Source organism: Lutra lutra, chromosome 7, assembly GCF_902655055.1.
Source record: "Lutra lutra chromosome 7, mLutLut1.2, whole genome shotgun sequence".
Taxonomy (NCBI): Eukaryota; Metazoa; Chordata; class Mammalia; order Carnivora; family Mustelidae; genus Lutra; species Lutra lutra.
The window spans coordinates 27,389,071-27,414,189 of NC_062284.1; the positions used below are offsets into that span (position 1 = coordinate 27,389,071).

At 39.7% G+C, this 25,119-nt stretch overlaps 1 protein-coding gene and 1 pseudogene across 2 annotated transcripts in view; one reads left to right on the plus strand and one right to left on the minus strand.

Annotated features, from left to right (window-relative positions):
* Positions 1 to 328: 328 nt before the first annotated feature.
* The window catches only part of NIPA1 (NIPA magnesium transporter 1), a 76,395-nt gene continuing 51,604 nt past the window's right edge, over positions 329 to 25,119 (plus strand). Inside the window, exon 1 of one of the 2 annotated variants that reach the window (XM_047737914.1) lies at positions 329 to 623. In XM_047737914.1, coding sequence (XP_047593870.1) covers positions 329 to 623 — 295 coding nt within the window. The remainder of the gene's footprint in view (positions 624 to 25,119) is intronic. The other variant, XM_047737915.1, reaches the window with a different exon arrangement.
* Positions 18,413 to 18,513, minus strand: LOC125105953 (uncharacterized; annotated as a pseudogene).

Consider the following 25,119-nt stretch of genomic DNA (forward strand, 5'->3'; position numbering starts at 1 on the left):
GTGTTTTCATTTGCCAAATCTGGGAACGCTACCTGCACCCACCCTCCTACCGCCTTTCCCTTTCCTCAACACCGCCCCTTTTATCACTCCCTTCTCTCAATTCCTTCCTCACTGTCAACTCCTCTCCTCTCCACTCCCACTGTCCTCCCAGAGCCCCGGATCCATCCTCCATCTCCGGGTCCACGGAACCCGGGCTCCACCCCCACTAGCCGAGCCCTGGGTCCCCTCACCGCAACCTTGTCGCGGAGCCCAAGTTCCCCTCCTCCTCTTTTCCGCCTCGGCGGAACTCGGAAATCTCTCCAACCCCCACTCCGTCGCTGCCCCGCAGATGCTCAGATCCCAACCCCAACGTCCACTTTGTCCGGTGCCCGCGGATCCCCGGGTCCACACCCCCACCCCCACCTCCGGACCGGGCGCACGCGGCGCGCAGGCGCAGGCGCGGAGGGCGGGCGCGGGCGGAATGGGGACTGCAGCGGCGGCAGCGGCGGCGGCCGGGGAGGGGGCGCGCAGCCCGAGCCCCGCCGCCGTGTCGCTTGGCCTGGGCGTGGCCGTCGTGTCGAGCCTGGTGAATGGGTCCACGTTCGTGCTTCAGAAAAAGGGCATCGTGCGCGCCAAGCGGCGAGGTAGGGCGGGCCGTGCGGGCTGTGCTCTGAGTTGGGGGTGGGGGTGGAGGGAAGAGCGGCCGGGCGGCGGGAAGGCAAGCGGCCGCAAGTTGGGGGGCGTTTGGGTCGCCTTTTGGGGCAGGGCCTAGGGAGAAGGCGGAGCATCTCGAAGGGGCGCGCTGCGCGGGCGGGAGACTCCTCGCCCACCTGCACGCAGGCACGGTCGCGGCCCTCAGCCCCAGAAGCGTAACAGTGGCTGCGGTGTTTTGCCCACCCGCAGTCCAGAAGCGGCCCGGGCCCTGGTAGTTGTGTGTCCCCCACGCTTTTTCTCCCTTCCTAGCGGCTGGAGAGGCCTTGTTCAGTCTGATAGGGTTTCTCTAGCTGACTTCTTTCTTCCTTCCCAGACCCTCCCACTCCTTCTGCAGCCGCGCAGCCTACCAACCTGCCCTCCGGTTGGAGCCAGGTGTCCCTGTCACCCGCATCCACCCGCTACTAGGGAAACCTTCCCGTTTATCGTACTCCCGAAATGGTCGAAGGGCAGTGCTTGCCCAGAAGGAGCGACGACCCTTTAGCCTTGGCTGTGGCCCTGGCCTCGTGTGCACTTGTGAGAGCAAGACCCGCTCATTTGCGCCGCACCCCCCCTGCAGTGGCCTCGCCAGTACTGAAATAAGAACTATGCACCTGGCAGGCCAGGGTGGGACTGGTGGGTCAAGGAGGCGCTCACTCTCAGGGTCAAGGAAGAGGTCTGTGCTTTGTTTTAGCTTCTGTTCCTGGAGTCCTTGATGGAGCTACTCTAGTTTAGACTTGAGCCATCTGATTACAAGTGATCTTTTACTGTGAAGAAAGCGCAGGGCAGATTTTTTTTTTTTTTAAAGCAAAAAAATGGACCAAGTTAGTATTCCTCTGGTGGATACACCACCAAACCCCACTCCTTAGTAATGTGGAAAGTGAGAGAGATGTAGCACAGTTCTTTGCCAGTGTCCCTCTGTTTTAAGAGAGGCCTGAGACAGTTTACTGAATGCAAAATGTATCATGCTTTGAAACTGAAAAGAAATGCTGCTCCCAGAAGGAGAGAGAAACTTGTGGTTGTTAGCTGTATTTTCACAAGAATGGTGTTAAGAGTCTGTGGCAGAAAACGAGACCACCAGGTCATGCATTTGATAGTTCTGATTCCAGATCATAGGTGAAACTTTCTCAGAGTGTCCTGAATGGTGAGCCAGGAGTCCCTTCAGGAAAGAGATAAAGGGGCCTGTAATCTCAAAGGAAAATGTAAAATCAGGGCTATTCTTTTAAAGAATTAAACTTTGAAGTGAAAACACTGAAGTTTACATAAAATCTAAATAAAAGCAAGTATGACTTCCTTAGGATGCAGATGTGAAGACACATCTGGCAGTGGTACGTTCACAGGGAGCATGTATCAATTTGATTGGCTTCAGGGGTGTGTTAAATGTTTGCAGTGACTCAAAACTAAGCAACACATGTGCCTACTGGTAAGATGTGTGAGAGGAGAATTCCACCTCTATGGTGGTCCTTCCAAAAACCTACAACGCCAGTCTCACCATGAGAAAAACATCAGACAAACATGAGTTGAGGAACAGCCTGCAAAATGTCTGACCAGTCCTTTGCTGAGGTTGTAAAGTCTGAGAGACTGTCACAGACACATGGACACATGACAATATTAGGGAAAATCTAAGGAAACCTTAATACAGACTTTAGTTAATTAAAAAAAATTTTTTTTCGAGTAAAACTTAAGTGTTATTTTAGCTCAGCTTATGTGTTTGAGGGAATTAGTGAATAAGAAAATAAAAAACAGGGGCGCCTGGGTGGCTCAGTGGGTTAAGCCGCTGCCTTCGGCTCAGGTCATGATCCCAGGTCCTGGGTTCGAGCCCCACATCGGGCTTTCTGCTCAGCAGGGAGCCTGCTTCCTCCTCTCTCTCTGCCTGCCTCTCTGCCTACTTGTGATTTCTCTCTGTCAAATAAATAAATAAAATCTTAAAAAAAAAAAAAAGAAAATAAAAAACAAATCAACCAGAAAAAAACCCAGCCATGATTGATACTGTTATTTATAGCTACATACTATGCCTTTAAATGAATAAAAGTGAAAATGTGGTATTTGCTAATTTCATACTTTGCCATTTACCCCCCACTGCCACAGATTCAAGTTAGGTGGGTTGCTCATAGTGATGGAAGGCAGACATATACATTTGTTTTGATAAATTTAGTGTTGATTTGTTCAATAAATATTCATGAAGCTCTTATTATGTGCCAGGTACTGTAGGTACTGAGGATATGCAGTTTTAGAATCTACTCTCCCCAAAATCTTTTCCTACCTCTACTAACAAGCAGCAGAGTTGACCATTATGAAATGTCTGAAATGGAGGAGATAGGAGGAATGAAGAGGTAGATAAGGACTAGGAGGTCAAGTTCCTGCATTAAAGGAGACTGGTCAGTTTCTTATACTATAAAAACCTGTCTCACTGAAAATTTCCCCTTTATTTTCTTTAAAGATTTTATTTCTATATTTGACAGAGAGAGTGAGAGAGAGCACACAGCAGGGGAGTGGCAGGCAGAGGGAGAAGGAGAAGCAGGGAGAGAGAGAAAGGGAGAAGTGGGCTCCACACTGAGCAGAGAGCCAGATGTGGGGCTCCATCCCAGACACTGGAATCATGACCTGAGCCAAAGGCAGACTGAGCCACCCAGGTGCCCCCTGAAAGTTTCAACTTTAAATGAATTGCCACAAGAGAGCATTTCTTTGGAGTTTTAACTTCAGGAGAGGTCTAGTCTCAGCCCTTCTACTGGGGGTTTTAGGGCAAGGCTTCCTCTATTACAGGCTTTCACACACTTTTGAAAGGCCCTTCCTTGTGAATGGAGTATGCAGGTAGTCCAGGAGCACTATCCACAAAACAAGCTCAAGGGGGACTGCCTGACTCCTGGGAAGGACTCTGCATGGGAAGAGGGAAGAGGACACACAGATTGTTTACAGTGTTAGAACCCATTTAAAGCAGGACTTAAGTGAGGGAAACAAGGTAATCATTGGGTGTGAAAGCATTTGTAGAAAGCCAGTTACAACTTTTAGAATTTCTGTGCACATAAGTGAGGATGCCTAAAGAGACTGATGGCATGAGTGGGTATCCTGCCCTCAAACAGGCTTTGTGGAAGCAATCTCGGGAAAGTCATGTGTTTGAATTTGCTTCAGGCTTTGGAGAATTGCATAGTAAGTTACTGTATGTACAGTGCCCTAGACCAGAATGAACCAGCTGATCTTTTTAAAATCCCTTTCATTGGGCACTTGGGTGGCTCAGTGGGTTAAGCCTGTGCCTTTGCTCAGGTTATGATCTCAGGGTCCTGGGATGGAGGCCTGCATTGGGCTCTCTGCTCATCAGGGAGTCTGCTTCCCTCTCTCTCTGCCTCTCTGCCTACTTGTGATTTCTCTCTCTGTCAAATAAATAAATAAATAAAATCTTCATCAAAACCCAGAGATGCCATCTCATACCCATTAGAATGGTTACTGTAAAAATAAAACATAAAATCACAAATACTGGTGAGGATGTGGAGAAATTGGAACTCTTGTGCACTGTTCATGGGAATGTAAAATGATGCAATTGCTCTGAAAAACAGTATGGTGAGTCCTCAAAAAATTAAATATAGAATTATTATATGATCCAGCAATCTACTTCTAGGTATAGACCCAAAAGAAGTGGAAGCAGGGTCTTGAAGAAATATTTGTACACCCATGTTTATAGTGGGAACAAAAGGATATAGCATAGGCAAAAGGTAAAAACAACCCAAATATCTAGATACTGACAGATGAATGGCTAAACAAATTGTGGTATATACATTCAAGAGAATGTTATTTAGCTTTAAAAAGCATGGTAATTCTGACACATGCTACAACATAGATCAACCTTGAGGACAATATGCTGTGTGACATAAGCCAGTCAGAAAAGGGCAAACACTTTATGATTTCACTCATATGAGGTAGGTAGTCAAATTCACAGACACAGAAAGTAGGACGGAGGTTGCAGGGACCGCAGGAAGCAGGGAATAGAGAGTTAGTGTTTAATGGGTACATTGTTTCTGTTTGGGAAGATGAGAAAGTTCTGGAGATCAGTGGTGGTAATGGTTGCACAATAATTTGATTGTACTTAATGTCATAGAATCACATACTTAAAAATGTTTAAAATGGTAAATTTTATGTTACGTATATTTTACCATAATGAAAAAATCCTTTTCAGATTTCATAGTCTCCTTGCTGAGGAGTACAGCCTAGAGGTATAGTAACACTGTTAAGACACTCAGAAGTTGAGTGAGTTGTCTTGTGATAGTGGAAACTGGTAATTCAGGTGTTCCACCTGTTACCCCAAGCCTTCTGTACATCATTTCTAAAGGGCGCATTTTCCCTGGCTATGGTATATATGTGTGCTTTCTCCTTGCCTCTTCAGCCATCTCCAGAAACACACATAGGCACATGTGACTCTACACCCAAAGACAAGACAAGCACATGTTGTCTTCATGTAGCTCTTTGGTCTGTGGTTAGTTTCCACTGCTTCTGTGAACCCTCCAGATCTTGACAAATGAGGTCAGTTGTCTCTTCCCTGTGCTTCCTTAGCACTAGTCCTCATCACCCTTCTGCCCCTGAAACCCATGGGTTGATGGCCTGTTTATTTGTGTTCCCCTGGATCTTGGCTTGTCAAGGCAGGGCACAGCTCCTGTCCACTTGGGATGCATGTGGTGGACACTCAGTAATGCTATCTGACTGGCCATGAGTAACTGTGGAGTGAGGAGGGTAAAACTGAACCTTATATTTCCTGACAAAATTGCAGCATGTTCTTCAGTCTACATAAAGCTAACCTCATTTATCTGTGGCCCCTACTAAGTAAAGGAGGCCAGAGTTACCGCTAGATCTGAACATCTACACCTATCTGATCTCTGTCTAGTCCTGAGGAAAGAGCATTGATAAGGAATATGGTGAGAGGTAGCAGGAGAGCAGCTCTGCAGCCTGTCCCTGGTTTAACTGATACTGTTTCCATAAGAAGAGAAGATAAAGAAGACTTATAGAAGACCCATGGTGTCCCAGACTCATGTATCCATCAACTTGTTGAGCCCCCCCTCTCTCTTTCTGTCCCTTCCTCCTTTCTCCTGTCCTCCATCTCTCCATGTATTCTCTTCACATGTTGCCACCTTGGGCTTCCTTACACTATGGTGATCTCAGAGATGTCAGACCCCTTACACAGTGGGTAGTTCCCCCTAGACCAAACTTCCAGGACCATAGTGGAAGCTGTGTAGATATTTGTGGCCTGATCTGAGAAGTCTTGCCACATTTTATTAGCTTACTCAAGGCCTAGCCAGGTTCAGTGTGGGAAGGGAATATATGAGAGAATGAGGTGTGATACAGAAGACAAAGTTGAGACTTGCACCTGATGTAGGGACTGCTGGTGTTGGGATTTGAACCCAGCTCATGCTGATTATGAAGATCATCTATTTTACCCCGGTCACTATAGGGAAGGTAAGGGGGAAGATAGACAAATTTCACCTGCAGAGGATAAAGCTTAAGGGTCTTCACAGTTTATTTAGTAATACAATACTGAGTTATTATAAGTGTGGATAATACCCAAAGACACGAGGGCAAATAATTTATTCTTGGGGCACCTGGGTAGCTCAGTTGGTTAAGTGTGCAACTCTTGATTTTGGCATGGGTCATGCTCTCATGGTTGTGGGATCAAGTCTGGAGTGGACGCTCAGAACAGAGTCTGTTTGGGATTCTCTCTCTCCCTCTGCCCCTCCCTTTGCTAGTGTTCTCTCTCCCTTTCTCTCGCTCTCTTTAAATAAATAAATAGAATCTTAGAAAAATAATTTATTTTTATTTTCATATGATATAAGCAAAATACCCTTGGTCTTATTGGACAGAGCATATTTTTTCCTCAAAAATATTTATAAATATAGTATAAAATATGTTACTTATATTTTCAATCTTTTAATTAGGTCCTTAGTGAGTAAACTGTCCTTAAGAAATTTTTTTTTGACCCTGAGGCACTAGAAAAGACCACTCTTCACATTAAATAGCTAATGGAGATTAAGCAGTCCACTTGTGATGAGCACCAGTTGATGTATGGAGGTGTTCTATTGTACACCTGAGACTCATACAACATTGTATAATTGGAATTTGAATACAAACTTAAATACCACTTTTCAAAAAGTATTATGTACAGTCTCACACACCCTAGTCCCACGCTACCTAATACTTATGTGCCAGGAACTTGTTAATGTGATTGATCCCATTTAGACATTGCCTGGAATAGCCTGAGAGGCAGTGCCCTTGACCCAGGAGACAGCAGGCAGGCAGAGGGTTTGCCTTGCTTGTTCATGCACAATCAGAGTTCTTTAGGGTGATGTAATTATTCAGCAGAGTGTATCATGAATTCTCAGAACCTGGGCATAGTCATGTTCTTTTAAAAAAGCATCTTATTCCTGACTGTAGAGTTTTTGGTCATTGTTTAAAATCTGGGAAGTACATAAAACTATGAATAGGAATGTAAAAAGTATCACCTCCTCAACTTGAGATAACTACTGTTATATTTAGGGTGTACTTCTTCCTTGTCACTTTCTTTTTTTTTTTTTCTTTAAAGATTTTATTCATTCATTTGGTAGAGAGAGAGAGAGAGAGCACAAGCACAGGGAGCAGCAGGGAGAGAGAGAAGCAGGCTCCCCTCCAAGCAAGAATCCCAATGTGGGGCTCTATCCCAGGACCCTGGGATCATTACCTGAGCCGATGGCAGACACTCAACTACCTGAGCCAACCACGGTGCCCCTCTTCTTAGTCACTTTCAATAATTATCTTTCAAAATAGAATTTTAATGAAAAAATTCAACATACAAAATATATCTAACACTGATCTAGGGTATAGAGTAATAAACACCACCCATCAGATATTCCAAAAATATATGTACCCTTAAAATCTCAAAAAACCCCACTTTTTATTTTGGAAAATATCAAACACATACATAGAAAAAATAGTGTAGTAGACCCCAAAGGTACCTAACACTCAGCTTCAACAGTCATCAGTTTGGCCAGTCTTATTTGATCTATACCTCAAGGGCCATCCCCTCACCCCCACCCCAGTAGAATTTTTTACCCAAATTTCAGGTGGAATACTATTTCATCTAGGTATTTCAATAAGTATCTCTTTCTTAAATAAAAACACAATATATTTATTGCACCTAAAATTTAACAATCTTTGTTTAATACTGTCATGGTCAGTGTTTAATATTCTGTGATTATCTCAAGTTTTCCCTCACTTTATCTTTAGAATCAAGATACAGTTTTGGCCCATATATTGCTTTTAGGTAGTACATCTCTTCATGTACTTTTATAAAAATTTAAATTCAATTAGACAACATTTAGTACATAATTAGTTTCAAATGTAGCCTTCAGTAATTCATCAGTTGTGTATAACACCCAGTGCTCATCATATCATGTGTCCTCCTTAATGCCCATCTAATGTACTTTTTTGTAGTCTTTTTTTAAAATTTAATTTTATTTTTTCAGTGTTCCAAGATTCATTGTTTATTCACCACACCCAGTGCTCCATGCAATACATGACCTCCTTAATACCCACCAACAGACACCATCACATGTACTTTTAAAAATGAGACAGAACATACACGAGTCTGTGCTCTGTATGTCAGTTTATATCCTGTGGTTATGCTCCATCTGTCATGAACTCATCCCATGTTGTTAAATATTCTTTGAAAAAATATTCAGTGGCTGCATAAATGTTACCATTCTCCTTTTGTAGGACATGGGTGTTTCTAGTTTCTTTGTGTAATATGTTATATTGAATATCCTTACATCTAAATCTTTGTGGGTTAGTTCCTTTGGGTAGCTCCTTTGCAATAGAATTTTGAAAGTGATGTTCTTATAAGCTAAATTAATTTCCAGGAAAAAAATACATAATATCTATTCCATTCCCCCCAGCAGTGCTTGAGAGGAATGCTCATGTTTAAGTGTAGTAGAAATAGAAACATGTATGCCCAAATTTCATTTTCCACAATTTTGGCTTATCTCTGTTATAGTTCCATTCTAGTAGTCATGACTGAGAGCTCATTATCCTAGATTGTTCTGTTCACATCAGTAGAGCATACTAGTACAGGCATAGATATCTGACATCTACCTTCATGAATGCAGGAATCAACTACCTTGGCTTCTCTGCCCTCAAGGTGTGTCGGGGGCAGCCTCCATCTGTGTGCGGAAAAAACTGGGAGAGAAAGATCTGCAGTTATGGCAAGGAGAAAGTGCATGCTCTTTAAGGGTAGAAACCATGCCTTGGGAATCCTTTTAAGTCTGGTATTCACTAAGGACTGTGTACCTGATGGTTCTAGTAAATACTTAATAGGTGGGCAGAGCAAGGAAATAGATTACAACTATTGCGCTGAGCTTCCTGGAGGGAGTAGGATGAGAAAGGATAATGTGTTGATATATACCACATTAATTCTCCTTTGGAAACACAGAATGTCATTTTCTGAAGAAACAGAGAAACTTTATCACAGAAGTTAATGCATTATAGTCAACATCGTGTGGGACAACCTAGAAGTTTAAGTATTGTTTATAAACTATTTTTTAAAATATTGGAGTATAATTACATAGAGTAAACTGCACAGATCATAAGGGTACAGTTTGATGAGTGTTGACAAATAAATATACTTGTGTAACCAACACCTCAGTAATGATTATTGCCATAACCCTAGAAAGTTCCCTCATGTCCTTTTTCATTCTATCCTTCCCACTCTTCTGATACCTACCTGCATAGAGTGAATTAGTTTTGCTTATTCTTGAACTTTGTATAAGTGGATTCATACAGTATGTATTTTCTTATGTCTACTTTTTTTTTTTTTTGGTTCAGCATGGTTTGAAGATTCATCATGATGTGTTTATCAATAGTACATTTCTTATATTGCTTAATAGTGTACCATTGTTTGAATATACCATAATTTGTTTATTCATTTTTCTGTGACGAACATTTTGGTTGTTTCCAAATATTTACTATTTGAATAAAGCTGCAATGACAATTCTTACATAATTCTTTTTAAAACAAAATGTTTTCATTTCTTTCCAGTAAGTGCCTTGGAGTAATAGTGTTGGATCATGGAGTAGGTATTTAATTAAATTTTAAGAAACTACTAAGCATTTTCCCCAGTATAATTGTACCATTTTATGTTCTCATTAGCAGTGTATGAGGGTTTCTGGTCCACATTCTCTTCAACATTTTGTGTCATCACCTGTTTAATTTGAGCCTTTCTGGTGAGTGTATAGTGGAATCTCGTGACTTTCATTTGCATTTCCTTGATACCATATGATATTGAGTATCTTTTTTTTAAAGATTTATTAGAGAGAGAGAGAGAGATTGAACGTGTGTGTGCACACAAGCTAGAGGGGCAGAGGGAGAGAGAATCTCAAGCAGATTCCACGCTGAGCGTGGACCCCGACATGGGGCTTGATCCCACAGCCCTGAGATCACGACTTGAACCAAAAACAAGAGTGGGGTGCTTAACCAACTGCACCATCCAGGTGCCCCAATATTGAGTATCTTTTAATGAGTTTATTGGCCATTTGTATATGCTCTTTAGTGAGGTGCTTTTAAGGAGTTTTCCCTATGTTTTATTGGATTGTATCTTTTTATTATTTATTGTTTGTGTATATATATATACACACACACACACACACACACATATATATGTGTGTGTATATATATATATATTCTGGATACAAGTCCTTTGTCAGATTGAGGAATTGAAAATCTTTCTCTGTGGCTTGCCTTTCATTTTCTTAATGGTGCATTTGGAAGAACAGAAAATTTAAGTGTTGATAAAGTGTAACTTTAAAAAAAATTTTTTTTAAAATTCCAGTTAGTTAACATACAGTGTTATATTACTTTTGGATATACAATATAGTGATTCAGCAATTCCAAAAATCACCTGGTACTCATCACAAGTGGAGTGAGTACTTAATCCCCAACCCCTATTTAACCTATTCCCCTCTAGTAACCATTAGTTTGATCTCTGTAATTAAGAGTCCTTTTTCTTGGTTTGTCTCACCTGCTTCTGTGCCCCCCCCACTTTGCTTGTTTGTTTTGTTTCTTAGGTTCCACATATGAATGAAATCATGTGGTATTTGTCTTTTTCTGACTGACTTATTTTACTTATAATTTCTAGCTCTATTCATGTCCTTGCAAAAGGCAAGATTTAATTCCTTTTAATGGCTAAATAGTAATCCATTACATATATACATACCACATTCTCTTTATCCATTCATCTATTGATCCATAGATGGCCTTTATTATATTGAGGTATGTTCCCTGTATCCCTACTTTGTTGTGGGTATTTATTATGGATGGATGTGTTGTACTTTGTCAAATGCTTTTTCTGCATCTATTGAAAGGATCATATCCTTTCTTTTATTAATGTGGTGTATCACTTTGATTTCAGAATATTGAACCACCCTTACAACACAGGAATAAATCTCACCGATTGTGTTGAGTAATTTTTTTAATGTATTGTTGGATTGGGTTTGCTAGCGTTTTGTTGAGGATTTTTGCATCCATGCTCATCAGGAATATTAGCCTGTACTTATCTTTTTTTTTTTTTTAAGATTTTATTTGTTCATTTGACAGAGAGAGAGACCACAAGTAGGCAGAGAGGCAGGCAGAGAGAGAGGGGGAAGCAGGCTCCCCGCTGAGCGGAGAGCCCTGATGCGGGGCTCAATCCCAGAACCCTGAGATCGTGACCTGAGCCGAAGGCAGAGGCTTTAACCCACTGAGCCACCCAGGCGCCCCTGTACTTCTCTTTTTCAGTGTTATTTTTATCCTGTTTTGGTCTCAAGGTAATGCTGGCCTCATATAATGAATTTGAAAGTTTTCTTTCCTTTTCTTTTTTTGGAACAATTTGAGAAGAATTGGTATTAACTCCTTTTTAAATTCTTGGTAGAATTTGTCTGTGAAGACATCTGGCCCTGTGCTTTTGTTTGTTGGGAGATTGTTTATTAGTGGTTCACTTTCTTTCTTGTTTATCAGTTGGTTCAAATTTTCTGTTTCTTCTTGTTGCAGTTTTGGTAGTTTATATGTTCCTAGGAATTTATTATTTTTTTCTAGGTAGTCTAATCTGTTCACATATAGTTTTTCATAATATTTTCTTTTTTTTTTTTAAGATTTTACTTATTTATTTGACAGACAGAGATCACAAGTAGGCAGAGAGTCAGGTGGTGGTGGTGGGGGAAGCAGGCTCCCTGCTGAGCAGAGAGCTCGGACCTAGGACCGTTGAGATCATGACCTCTGGTGAAGGCAGAAGCTTGACCCACTGAGCCACCCAGGTACCCCTTCATAATATTTTCTTTTTTTTTTTTTTTAAGATTTTATTTATTTATTTGTCAGAGAGAGAAAGGGAGAGAGAGCGAGCACAGGCAGACAGAGTGGCAGGCAGAGGCAGAGGGAGAAGCAGGCTCCCTGCTGAGCAAGGAGCCCAATGAGGGACTCGATCCCAGGACGCTGGGATCATGACCTGAGCCGAAGGCAGCTGCTTAACCAACTGAGCCACCCAGGCGTCCCTTCATAATATTTTCTTATGATTGTTTGTATTTCTATATGTTGGTTGTTATTTCTCCTCTCTCATTTGTAATGTTTTTTTTTTTAGTCTTTTTTTTTATAAGTCTAGCTAGAAGTTTATCAATTGTATTAATTTTTTTTTTTTATCAAGGAACCAGCTCAGTCATCTGTTTCTGTTGTTTTCATTGATTTGGTTTCATCGATCAGTTCTATTTGTTTGTTTGTTTGTTAGTTTTATTTTCTATATCATTTATTTCTGCTCTGATCTTTATTATTTCCTTCCTTCTGGTTTTGGGTTTGTTTGTCATTCTTTTTCTAGCTCCCTGAGGTGCTAGAAAGGGTGGGTTGTATTTTTTTGTTTTTGTTTTTGAGATTTTTCTTGCTCCTTAAGATAGGCCTGTATTGCTATAAACTTCCCCCATTAGAACTGCTTGCTGCATCTCAAAGGTTTTGGACTGTTGTGTTTTCGTTTTCATTTTCATTTGTTTCCACATACTTTTTAGTTTCTTCTTTGATTTCCTGGCTGACCCTTTCATTGTTTAGTAGCATGTTACTTAACCTCCGTGTATCTTAGGTGTTTCCAAATTTTTTCTTGTGGTTGACTTCTGGTTTCGTAGCAATGTGGTCAGAAAAGATGCATAGTAGGACTTTGGTCTTCTTGAATTTGTTGCAGTTTTTTTTGTTGGCTAATATGTGATTTATTATGGAGAATATTCCATGTGCACTTGAAAAGAATGTGTATTCTGCTGTTCTAGGATGCAGTATTCTGAATATACCTATTAAATCCAAACCTTCCAGTATGCCATTCAAACCATTTTTTCCTTGATTTTCTCTTTAGATGATCTATTGATGTAAGTGGGATGTTAACTTCCCCTACTATTGTTGTATTAATATCAATTAGTTCCATTCTGTTTGTTATTAACTGTTTTATATATTTGGGTGCTGTCATGTGGCATGCATAAATATTTACAGTTGTTATATATTCTTGTTGGATTGCCTTCTTTAGTGTTATATAGTGTCTTTCTTTGTCTCTTGTTACAGCCTTTGTTTTAGTCTGTTTCGTCCAATATAAGTATTCTTTGCACACTTTCTTTTGACATCTATTTGCATGATAGATGTTTTTCCATTCCCTCACTTTCCATCTGCAGGTGTCTACATCTGAAATGAGTTGCTCTCCCTTATAGATTGGTCTTGTTTTTATGCATTATATCACACTATGTCTTTGATTGAAGCATTTAGTTCATTTACATTCAAAGTAATTATTAATAGATATGTATTTATTATTTATTATTTGTTTTGTGTTTTTTTCTGAAGAATTTCTCTGATCTCTTCTTTTTATCTTTTAAGTTTTGCTGATTTTCTTTAGTGATACATTTTCTTTCTCTTTATTTTTTCCATGTTTATTAATGGTTTTGATATATTGTGATATATATATATATAGATATGTGTATATATATGCATGTGTGTATATATAGATATGTGTATATATATATATATATACATATATATATATATAAAACCTCCTTTTATGGTTATAGCAGTGTATATTAAGTTGATGGTTAAGTTTGAACCCATTCTTTACTCTTCTCCTCCCACATTTTAGCTATATGTTGTTATATTTTGTATTTTTTTTGTGAGTTCCTTGACTGACTTTTTACAGAAACATTCATTTTTACTGCTTTTGTGTTTTTTATCTCTATACTGTTACTTTTGGTCTCTCCTTTCCACTCAAGAGTCCCCTTTAATATATCTTGCAGAGCTAGTTTAATGATCACAAACTCCTTTAGTTTTTGTGTGTATGGGAAAATCTTTATCCCTCCTTTATTGTGAATGATAGCCTTTCTGGTTAGACTATTCTTGGTTGCAGATTTTCCCCATTCATTACTTTGAATATATTAATGCCACTCCCTTTTGACTTGTGAGGTTTTTGCTGAAAAATCTCCTGCTAGCATTATAGGTTTTCCCATGTAAGTTACTGTCTTGTGTTTTACGCTTAAAATTCTTTTTTTCTCCCCCACTATATTTTACCAGTTTAATTACAATATGTCTTGGTGTGGATCTGCTTTTGTTGATTTTGTAGGTGTTTCTCTGTGCCTCCTGGATCTGGCTATATCTGTTTCCTTCCCCAGATTAGGAAAGTTTTCAGCCATTATTTCTTCCAATTACATTTTCTGCTCCCTTTTTACCCCTTCTTCTGGCACTGACATAATACAAATCTTAGTGTTTGATGGAGTCACTGAGTTCCCTAAGTCTAGCTTTGTTTTACTTAATTCTTAATTCTTTTTTCTTTTTTCAGCTTGATTACTTTCCATTATTCTGTCTCCTAGATCACTAATTCATTCCATTAAGCTTGTTTCTCATTTCGTTTGTTGAGCCCTTTATCTCTACTATGTTATATTTTTCAATTTTTTTTTTAATTTAAATTTTGTTAGGTAGCATATAGTGCAATATTGGTTTCTGGAGGAGAATTCAGTGTTTCATCATTTATATACAACACCCAGTGCTCATCACAACAAGTATTCTCTTTAATACCATACCTATCTAGTCCATCCCCCACCACTCTCCATCAACCCCAAGTTTGTTCCGTGTCATTAAGAGTCACTTATGGCTTCTTTTCCTCTTTCCCTTTTTTCTTCCCCCCTTCCAATATGTTTATCTGTTTTCTTTCTTAAATTCCACATATCCTTGAGCTCATATAGGATTTGTCTTTCTCCAAACTCACTTATTTCATAGATAGCTATGTTATGCCTTATTTCTGTGTTAAGGGTCTCACTCATGTCTTCCACTCTTTGCTCAAGTCCAGTGAATATCCTTATGACGGTTATTTTAAATTCTCTTATCAGGCTACTTATATCTGTTTTACCTAGATCTCTGGCCATGACTTGTCCTGTTCTTTTATTTGGGATAAATTTCTCTGTCTTCTCATTTTGTCAGAGTCTCTGTGCATCTCCTGGTTTAGAGAGTAATGATCTTATGAAGACTAGGCCATGTAGTGCCCTGCAGTGTGGTGTCCTCTGTTGCCCAGGGCCTGGCACTTCAGAGAGTATCTCCAGTGTGTGCTGCATATGTTCTGCTGTTTTGTCCTAGCTGCTTTATTGTTCAGGCCAGTCATTTGCAGAGGTTGTCTTTGTCTGTTGTGGGAGGTTTGCTCTGGTCTGTTTGTGAAAGGAGACCTGTCACCACTACCACCTAAACCAAGGCTCCGCAAAACCTCCAAGGTCGAGGAGGCACAGCGTGAACAGGGGTTTGTGCTGGTCTTCTGAGGGTGGGGGCCTGATGTGCTGGGACTAAGGCAGGCGTGACCGAGAGGGGTCGTTCCACCAGAGTGTGTATGTGGGGGTGAGGCTTGGTGTAAGCAAGTTAGGTAATTTCAGTGCTGTGCTGGTACCTGCAGGTAACCCTGTGCTTATGAGAGGCAGGGGAGGGAAATGGCACCAGCCTGTTCTTTTGTTTTTGGAGGGGTCTCTCTCTGTGGACACTGTCTTTCTGGGATGAGCTTTGAGAGGAGTGAATGACCTTCTCACTGTGTACCCTAGGCACTCTTCAGATTGCTTGTTTCCACATTGTATGTCCCTGGATTGTTGCCTGCCTTCTCTCTAAGACCAGCAGAATGCCCTCTGGTCTCTAGCCCGGCCAAGTCTGATGACCTTTAAAACTCCAGGTTTTGAGCCTGGCTGGTTGCCACAATTCAAGAAATTTGGCCCCTCTTGCTTTCCAAGCTGATTGCTATGGGGATTTGTTTTCCCTGAGGACTTCCCTATATGTTAGCCTGTCTCCCACCCTTCTCCATGACTGTGGCTACCTCTCCACCACAGTTGCCATGGTTTCTCTCCCAAAACATGTCTCTGCACACCCTACCTTCAGTGATGTGGCATCTTCTCTACGTTTAGTTGTGGAGTTTGTTCTGCCAGGCTTCAGGTGGATTTCTGGGGGTATTTAGGATGATGGGATAGTTATCTAGTTGTATTTGAAGGATGAGGAGAACCTAGGGTCCTACTCTGCCACCATCTTCTAACCTCTGTATTTTTTTTTTTTAATTTCTTCTATGTCAGTGGTGCTTTTTGATTTGATTTCTGCCCAAGAACTCATTGTTTCTTCTCGGGTCATGGTGGCATCCTTCTGTATTTTATAGCTTTTACCTTTAGGTCTGCAAGCTATCTTGAGTTAACTTTTGTGTATAGGTGAGGCATGATTCAAGGTTCAGTATTTTCCTTACCAATATCCAGTTGATGCAGCACCATTTGTTAAAGTGACTTCCCCATTGAGTTATACTGCTGCTTCACACTATGATTTGACTACATGTGTGGGTCTATTTCAGAAGTTTGTTCTGTTTCTTTGTATATGTCTATCCTTATGCAAGTGCCACAGTCTTGATTCTGTAGTTTTATAGTAAATCTTAAAGTCAAATAGTGTAAGTCTTACAACTTTGTTTCTCTTTTTCAAGACTGTGAAACTATTTCTTTAGGAAAATAAGTTCTACATATTTAATAATTGAAGTACAAAAGGACTTTGAGTACTAAATCCTTGTATAAGTCAGTGAATACTAGTGCTCAAATTGATTTTAATGCATACCCTCATCTAGGTATGTTGGTGTTTGGAAATAAAGTTTCTTTATTCTAAGTACTTTTTACAGAACTCTTTTTACACATTTTTTGAAGTCAAGGTGTAACTTCATTAGTAAAGGACATAGTGATGGACTCTAGTTTTGCTGTTTGCAGCAACTTCTATTTGTTGCTGAAAGAGCACATGAATTGAAGCAATTTTTCTGTAGTATAATCCAGAAGGTAAACTAGATGGCTATCTGTATTTTTATGCTAGAAAATCATATCTTAAGGATATTTCTGATGCACTTACATAACTAAATGGAAGGTTTTAGAAGCCACAAGTCCATGGTTGGACAGTGTTCCTGCCAATTGATGTTATCATCCTGACAAGTCTCTTTTGTATTTGCACAACATTTCTTTGTTTTATCCTTCAACTGTTATAAACTGCCATTCAACCCCTAGTTAGCACCCAAGTTTTCCAATGTGAGACAAAAACCCGTACAACTTAGGTATTGGTACCTCTGCAGCCCATACCTAGGAGTGGAGGGTAGAGGACACATAAGTGTAATCAAACAGACAAACAGAAAATCCTCAGTGTTCTACAATTCTGTGGCTCTCTGTTCTTGCGGAGTCCAGATGACTTGAGGTGTCTTGGGCATCAGCTGGGAAGAGGAGTATGGGAATAGGCTTGAATGAGTGCCTCCTGAGGTTATCAGGTGAATGACTTTAGGATCTTTAGGTACAGTGATGTTTGAAGATGAAGCTGTAGGGACCAACTGAGATTAGAACACAAGAGAAGAATATCTATGATGGGCTGAAGGGTATTTTGTAATGCAGGCACCCAGGAACTCACGGCTGCAGAAGTAGGAAGAAACCTGTGGCAGCCAGCTCAGTGAGGAGGCTGTGCACAGGTGGATAGGTAAGCAGAGCCATGGACCTCCTTCAGGGCAGAGAACAAGGGATGCTACTGGTTTGAGGCCTTTGGGGACAACCTGGAGGAGCTTCACATTGGTCTGTAGCAAGGGGTGGTGGGACAGGTATCCAGATAGAAAATCTGACTTAGTAAGTTTTCATTGAACCAGAAAAATTTTGCCTAATGGCTTAAAATGTGAGGTGATCTAAACAGCTTTTAGATTTCAGCAAATACAAGCTCTTCCTGGAGTGTGTGAATGAAAGGACTGAAAGATTTGGAGCTGATTTGTACCCTTTGACAAAAGGGTGACCAGAAGCTTGTCATTTTCCCATCCCTTAGTACCTGGTATCCCAGGTGTCTCCCCATTTTAGTAACACATTTTTTTTTCAAACTTCCAAATGCATGTGCTATATGGTGGTCAGTGGTGCTGGGAAATGTAACAATGAAATAGGAGAGCCCATGGTTCCCATTGCATTGGCCACTGGCATCCTTGGACCAGTTTTCACTTCAGGATGGTCACTCACACTCCAGTTACTGCTGTGGCAGCAATCCCTGGCTCCATAAGCACTGATGACCAAACTACAACCATTACAATAAAAGCAGTTGGTGTTCCCTTCCCCCAACATTCTGTGTACCCCATTAGGAAAGATTATTTGTGATTCTTAGATTAAGACCCTAAAATCTTTTTATAGAACTTAAAAAAGTTGTTGAGTACATGATTGTGTGCATCTGCCATAAAAGTGAACTTCAAGATGTTATAGAATGATAATACATTTATAATTATTTGAATTAATGAATAAGATATTAAACTGATAAGAACAGATGCTACACTTGATCTTAGCCAAGAGGCCAAGAAGTGAAAAAATTATTGAATAAGAATATTTACTTATACACAAAAGAGAACTGGGGTTATTATACTAATGTGAAACAAAATAGATTTTTTTTTTAAGATTTTATTTATTTATTTGACAGAGAGAGCTCACAAGTAGGCAGAGAGGCAGGCAGAGAGAGAGGAAGCAGGCTCCCTGCTGAGCAGAGAGCCCGATGTGGGGCTCGATCCCAGGACCCTGGGATCATGACCTGAGCTGAAGGCAGAGGCTTAATCCACTGAGCCACCCAGGTGCCCCGAAACAAAAGAGATTTTTAAGACGAAAATTGTTATCAGAAACAAAGGACATTTTATAACAATAAAATGGTCCATTTATCAGGATGATGTAATGATTATAAATCAATATGTGCCTAAAAACAGTCTCAAAATACATTAAACAAAACTAACATAATAAAGAAATAGGAAATTAAATAATAATAGTTGGAAGAATCAGTACCCTATTTAAAAAATTTATTTTAAAAAATTTTATAGAAAAACTAGGCAGAAGATCAACAAGGAATAGAAGACTTTGATGACACTATAAACCAACTGATTTTAGTATTTTAATTATTATAGTTGGATTTATGTATGCCATTTTCTCTGTTGTATTTGTCTCGTACTTTCTGTTTGTATACTCATTTATTATTTTACTTGCATAAAATGAAATTTCCTAACGTTTTTTAATTCCTTTACTCATTTTTCACTATATATATTTTTGTTATTGAAGTATTTTATTGAAGATGACATTCAACATTATATTAGTTTCAGCTGTACAATGTAGTGATTTGATATTGACATCCATTACAAAATGATCATGACGAGTCTAGTTACCATCTGTCACCATACAGTTATTAAAGTATAACTGACTATGTTTCCTGTGCTGTTCTTTATATTCCCATGACTTATTTTATAACTGGAAGTTTAGACTTCTTAATCCTCTTCACCTGTTTTGCCCATCCCCCCACACTTCTGCTCTCTGGCAGTAGTTCTTTTTATGAATCTGCTTCTATTTTGTTTTCTTTGTTCATTTGTTTTGTTTTCTAGATTCCACATGTAAGTGAGATCACACTATATTTGTCTTTTTTGTCTGACTTCATTTGGCATAATACCTTCTAGTCTATCCATGTTGTCACAAATGGCAAGATTTCATTCTTACGGCTGACTAGTATTCTACTGTATGTATATGTCTATGTATCTATGTCTATATCTATCTACATCCCCCCCACACCCCAAATTTTCATCCATTCATCTGTCAATGGGCACTTTAGTTGCTTCCATAATTTGGCTATGGTAAATAATGCTGCAGTAAACATGGGTGTATATAGCTTTTGAAATTAGTATTTTTGTTTTCTTTAGGTAAATACCTAGCAGTGGAGTTATTGAATCACATGGTAGTTCTATTTTTAATTTTTTGAGGAAGTTTCATATGGTTTTTCCTAGTGGCTACACCAATTTACATTCCCACCAGCAGTGCATGAGGGTTCCCTATATCTGTATCTTTACTGTCATTTCTGGTCTTTTTATTAATAGCTATTCTAACAAATATGAGATGATATCTCACTGTGGTTTAGATTTGCATTTCCTTGATGACTAGTGATGTTGAGCATCTTTTCATGTATCTGTTGGCCATCTGTATGTCTTTGGAGAAATATCTATTTCAGGTCCTCTGTGCATTTTTTAATCAGATTGTTTGGAGTTTTTTGGTGTTGAGTTGTGTGAGTTCTTTATATATATATTTTAGATGTTAATCCCTTATCAGGTATTTCATTTGTAAATATCCCAGTCATCATGGTGCCTCTTTGTTTTGTTGATTGTTTGCTGTACAGAAGATTTTTAGTTTGATATAGTCCCAATAGTTTGTTTTTTTCTTATGTTTCCCTTGCCTGAGAAGATGTATCCAGAAGAATGTTGTGGAGCCTTATGTCCACAAAATTACCGCATATTTTTTCTTTTAGGAATTTTACGATTTCAGGTCTTACATTTCGGCCTTTAACCCATTTTGAGTTAACTTCTGTATGGTATAAGAAAGTGGTCTAGTTACATTCTTTTACGTGTAGCTGACCATTTTTCTGAATATCAGTTATTTTCTCCATTATTTTTCTCCATTATATGCTCGTCTTCTATGTTATAGATTGACTATGCAAGCATGGGTTTATAACTTGCTCTGTATTCTTTTGATCTGTGTGTGTGTGTGTATGTGCATGTGCGTGTGTGTGTCTGCCCACCAGTACTGTACTATTTTGATTGCTATAGCTTTGTAGTATAGTTTGAAATCGGGGAACATGATACCTCCAGTTTTGCTCTTTTCAAGAACACTTTGGCTCTTTGGGGGTCTTTTGTGGTTCCATAAAAATTTTAAGATTCTTTGTAATATTTCTGTGAAAAATGCCATTAATAGATATTTTTTAAAGATTTTATTTATTTATTTGACAGACACAAGTGGGCAGAGAGCCAGGCAGAGAGAGAAGAGGAAGCAGGCTCCCTGCTGAGCAGAGAGCCTGATGCGGGGCTCGATCCCAGGACTCTGGGATCATGACCTGAGTCGAGGGCAGAGGCTTTAACCCACTGAGCCACCCAGGCACCCCGCCATTAATATTTTTGATAGAGATTATATTGAATCTATAGATTGTTTTGAGTATGCACATTTTAACTATTAATTATTCCAGTCCATGAGCAGGGTATGTCTTCTATTTGTATATGTCATCTTTAATGTCTTTCAGCAGTGTCATAGTTTTCAGCAGTGTCTTATAGTTTTCTTTCACCTCCTTGGTTAAATTTATTCTTAGATATTTTATTCTTTATGATGCAGCTGTAAAAGGGATTATTTCCTTAATTTCTCTTTCTGCTAGTTCATTATTAGTGTATAGAAACACAACAGAGGAGTTAAGATGGTAGAGGAGTAGGGGACTTTAAGTTTGTCTCATTCCTCAAATACAAACAGATAGTTACCAGATATTTCTGAACAACCAAGAAATCAATTAGAGATCTGAGAAAACATATGCTGCAAGTCTACAAGTAGGAAAGCAACCACTGTTTGGAAGGTAAGAGGTGCGGAGACTTGAATCCAGTGTGATACGTGTGATAGCTTAGGATATGTCAGTGGGGAGGGAGCCTGTTTAAGAAGGCTATACAAAGTATTGTAAACAGCAGAGTGCAAAGTTGGAACTTTTAGAAGTCTGCTATACTGGGATACGTGCCTGGCTTAAAGGTGTTTAGGTGGTAAGTGGGATGGAATCCCAGGTATGATGTTGGGACCTCAGGATCCTGGGGGTTACAAGAGGAACAGGTGGTGCCTGAGTTTAACAGAGTTCCCAGGTATAGGAGCTTAGAAACTGGCTGAGAACAGTGTATCTATGTGCTGACTTTATGCTCTGTGTTGACATAAACTGCAAACTGCTATGCAGTCATAGGACTATTTTCTGGGAGTGGTCCAGCAAAGGGCAGAAGTGTAGAGAGGACCTCCTCCCTCCCCTGGGAGGAAAGGTGCAGGTCTGTGCTGTGGGAATCCCTAAAATTTGGAGTTTTGAAACTCAGTGACATGTCTGAGATAAAAACGCTGGATCACAGGCTGAATAAGCACAGAGTTCTGATGGTAACAGCAGAGACAGAGTGATTGATTGTTTTTCTCTGAGAGCTCACTGAAGAGTGGTGGGGGGGGCGTGTGTGTGAATTTTCAGCTCTGGGGCTAGAGAGAGGGCACAGCTGTGTTCATCCTTCCCATCAGTGCTGAAAGCATTCAGGGAGCAAAACAGTGCCACCTAGTAGAGTCTGAAGCTGCTTACAACGAGCCCTGCCTCCCTATGCCCTGGAAAAGCATTTTTACTAGGGCAGGTCTTTTGCCAGTGCAACAGACCCGTCCCCTAGAAAACCAGCTCAAACAACTTGTTCTCCCCGATTTTACTGATCATAGAATGCTGCAAACCTTCCGCTCTTGTGGGAAACAGTATATAGCATTCTTTCTGTTTTTATTCTTTATTCTTTTAGTTATTTTCTTACTTTCTCAATTCTTTTTTTACTCTTTTTAATTTTAATTTTTATATATACTTTACATATTTTTTAATTTTTTGTTTCCTTTCATTGTAATGTATATGTTTTTCTTATTTTAGAATCTAGTTTCTTTTAACAAGCAGACCAAAACACACCTAGGAGCTAGGTTTTTTTGGTTATTGTTGTTATTGTTTTCTTTTTCTCTCTTCTTTTCTTTTCTGGAAAAAAATGAGGAGGTGGGGAAGCTTACCACAAAAAACAGGAGGTAGTACACATTAGCAGGGACTTAATCAGTATGGATATAAGTAAGATGCCTGAACTAGAATTTATTTATTTTTGTTTTTTAAAATTTTTAAACAAGATTTTATTTATTTATTTGATAGAGATCACAAGTAGATGGAGGGGCAGGCAGAGAGAGAGGAGGAAGCAGGCTCCCTGCAGAGCAGAGAGGCTGATGCGGGGCTTGATCCCAGGATCCTGGGACCATGACCTGAGCTGAAGGCAGAGGCTTTAACCCACTGAGCCACCCAGGCACCCCAAGAATTTATTTATTTTTAAAGATTTTATTTATCTGACAGAGAAAGAGAGAGCACAAGCAGGGGGAGTGAGAAAGGGAGAAGTAGGGGGAGCCCAATGTGGGGCTCGATCCCAGGACTCTGGGATTATGACCTGAGCTGAAAGCAGACACTTAACTGACTGAGCCACCGGACACCCCTCTGAACTAGAATTTAAAACAATGATTATAAAGATACTAGCTGGGCTTGAGAAACACATAGAGGACCTAGAAAATCTCTTCTGTAGATGTAAAAGAACTAAAATCTGGCCAGGCCGAAATTAAAAATGCTGTTTCATAGAGGCAATCCCAAGTGGGGGCCATAAAAATGAGGATGAATGGATCGGTGGGGCCACTCAGTGATATGGAACATAAAATGATGGAAAACAATGATGTTGAAAAGAAGAGGGAAAGAAAACTATTAGATCACGAAGGTAGACTTAGGAAACTAAGTGATTCCATAAAGCAAAATAATATCCATATTATAGGAGTCTTAGAAGATGAAGAGTGGAAAAAAGGGGTGGAAAGTTTATTTGAACAAATTATAGCTGAGAACTTCCCTGATCTGGGGAAGGAAACAGGCACAGAGAACCCCCCTCAAAATCAATAATAATAGATCAAAGCTTGCAAATTTCAAAGACAAAGAGAAAATCCTGAAAGCAGCTTAAGACAGCAGGTCCTTAACCTAAATGTTAGACACGTAAGTCTGGCAGCAGACCTATCCATGGAGACTTGGCAGGCCACAAAGGACAGGCATAATATATTCAAAGTGTAAATGGGAAAAATATGCAGCCAAAAGTACATCATCCAGTAAGGCTGTCTTCAGAATAGAGAGAGAGAGAGTTTCCAGGGCAGACAGAAACTAAAGGAAATTATGAACACTAAACCAGCCCTGCAAGAAATATTAAAGGGGATCCTTTGAGCAAAGAGAGAGCCCAAAAGTAACATAGACTAGAAAGAAGAGAAATAATCTACAGAAACAGTGACTTTATAGCTAATATAATAAATAGCACTAAATTAATCTTTCAGTAATTACTCTGAATGTAAATGGACTAAATATATCAATCAAAAGACATCGGGTATCAGAATGGATTAAAAAAACAAGATCAATTGATATGCTATCTACAAGAGACTTTTTATTTTTATTTTTTTTAAGATTTTATTTATTTATTTGACAGAGATTACAAGTAGCAGAGAGGCAGGCAGAGAGAGAGGAGGGGAAGCAGGCTCCCCGCTGAACAGAGAGCCCCACATGGGGCTTGATCCCAAGACCCCGGGATCATGACCCGAGCCGAAGGCAGAGGCTTTAACCCACTGAGCCACCCAGGCACCCCGAGACTATTTTTAGCCCCAGAGATACCTCTAGATTGAAAGTGAGGGGATGGAGAACCATTTATCATGCTAATGGACATCAAAAGAAAACTGGAGTAGCAGTCCTTATATCAGACAAATTAGGTTTTAAGCCAGAGACTATAATAAGAGATGAAGAAGAACACTATATCATAAGAAAGGGGCTTATCCAACAAGAAGATCTAACAATTTAAATATTTATGCCCCTAACTTGGAAGCAGTCAAATATGCAAATCAATTAATAGCACACTTAAAGAAACTTACTGAAGAAGTACAACAATAGTAGGGGACTTTAACACCCCACTCAGCAATGAACAAATCATCTAAGCAGATCAACAGAGAAATGAAGGCTTTGAATGACATGCTGGACCAGATGGACTCCACAGACATATTCAGAGCATTTCATCCTAAAGCAGAATACACAGTCTTCTCGAATGCAAATGGAACATTCTCTAGAATTGATCACATACTGGGTCACAAATCAGATCTCAACCAGTACAAAAACATTGAGATCATACCATGCATATTTTAAGACCACAATGCTATGAAACTTGAAGCCAACCACAAGAAGATATTTGGGAGGACCCCAAATATTTGGTGGTTAAAGAACATTCTACTGAGGAATGAATGGGTCAGCCAGGAAGTTAAAGAATTAAAAAAATACATGGAAACAAATGAAAATGAAAACACGACAGTTCAAAATCTTTGG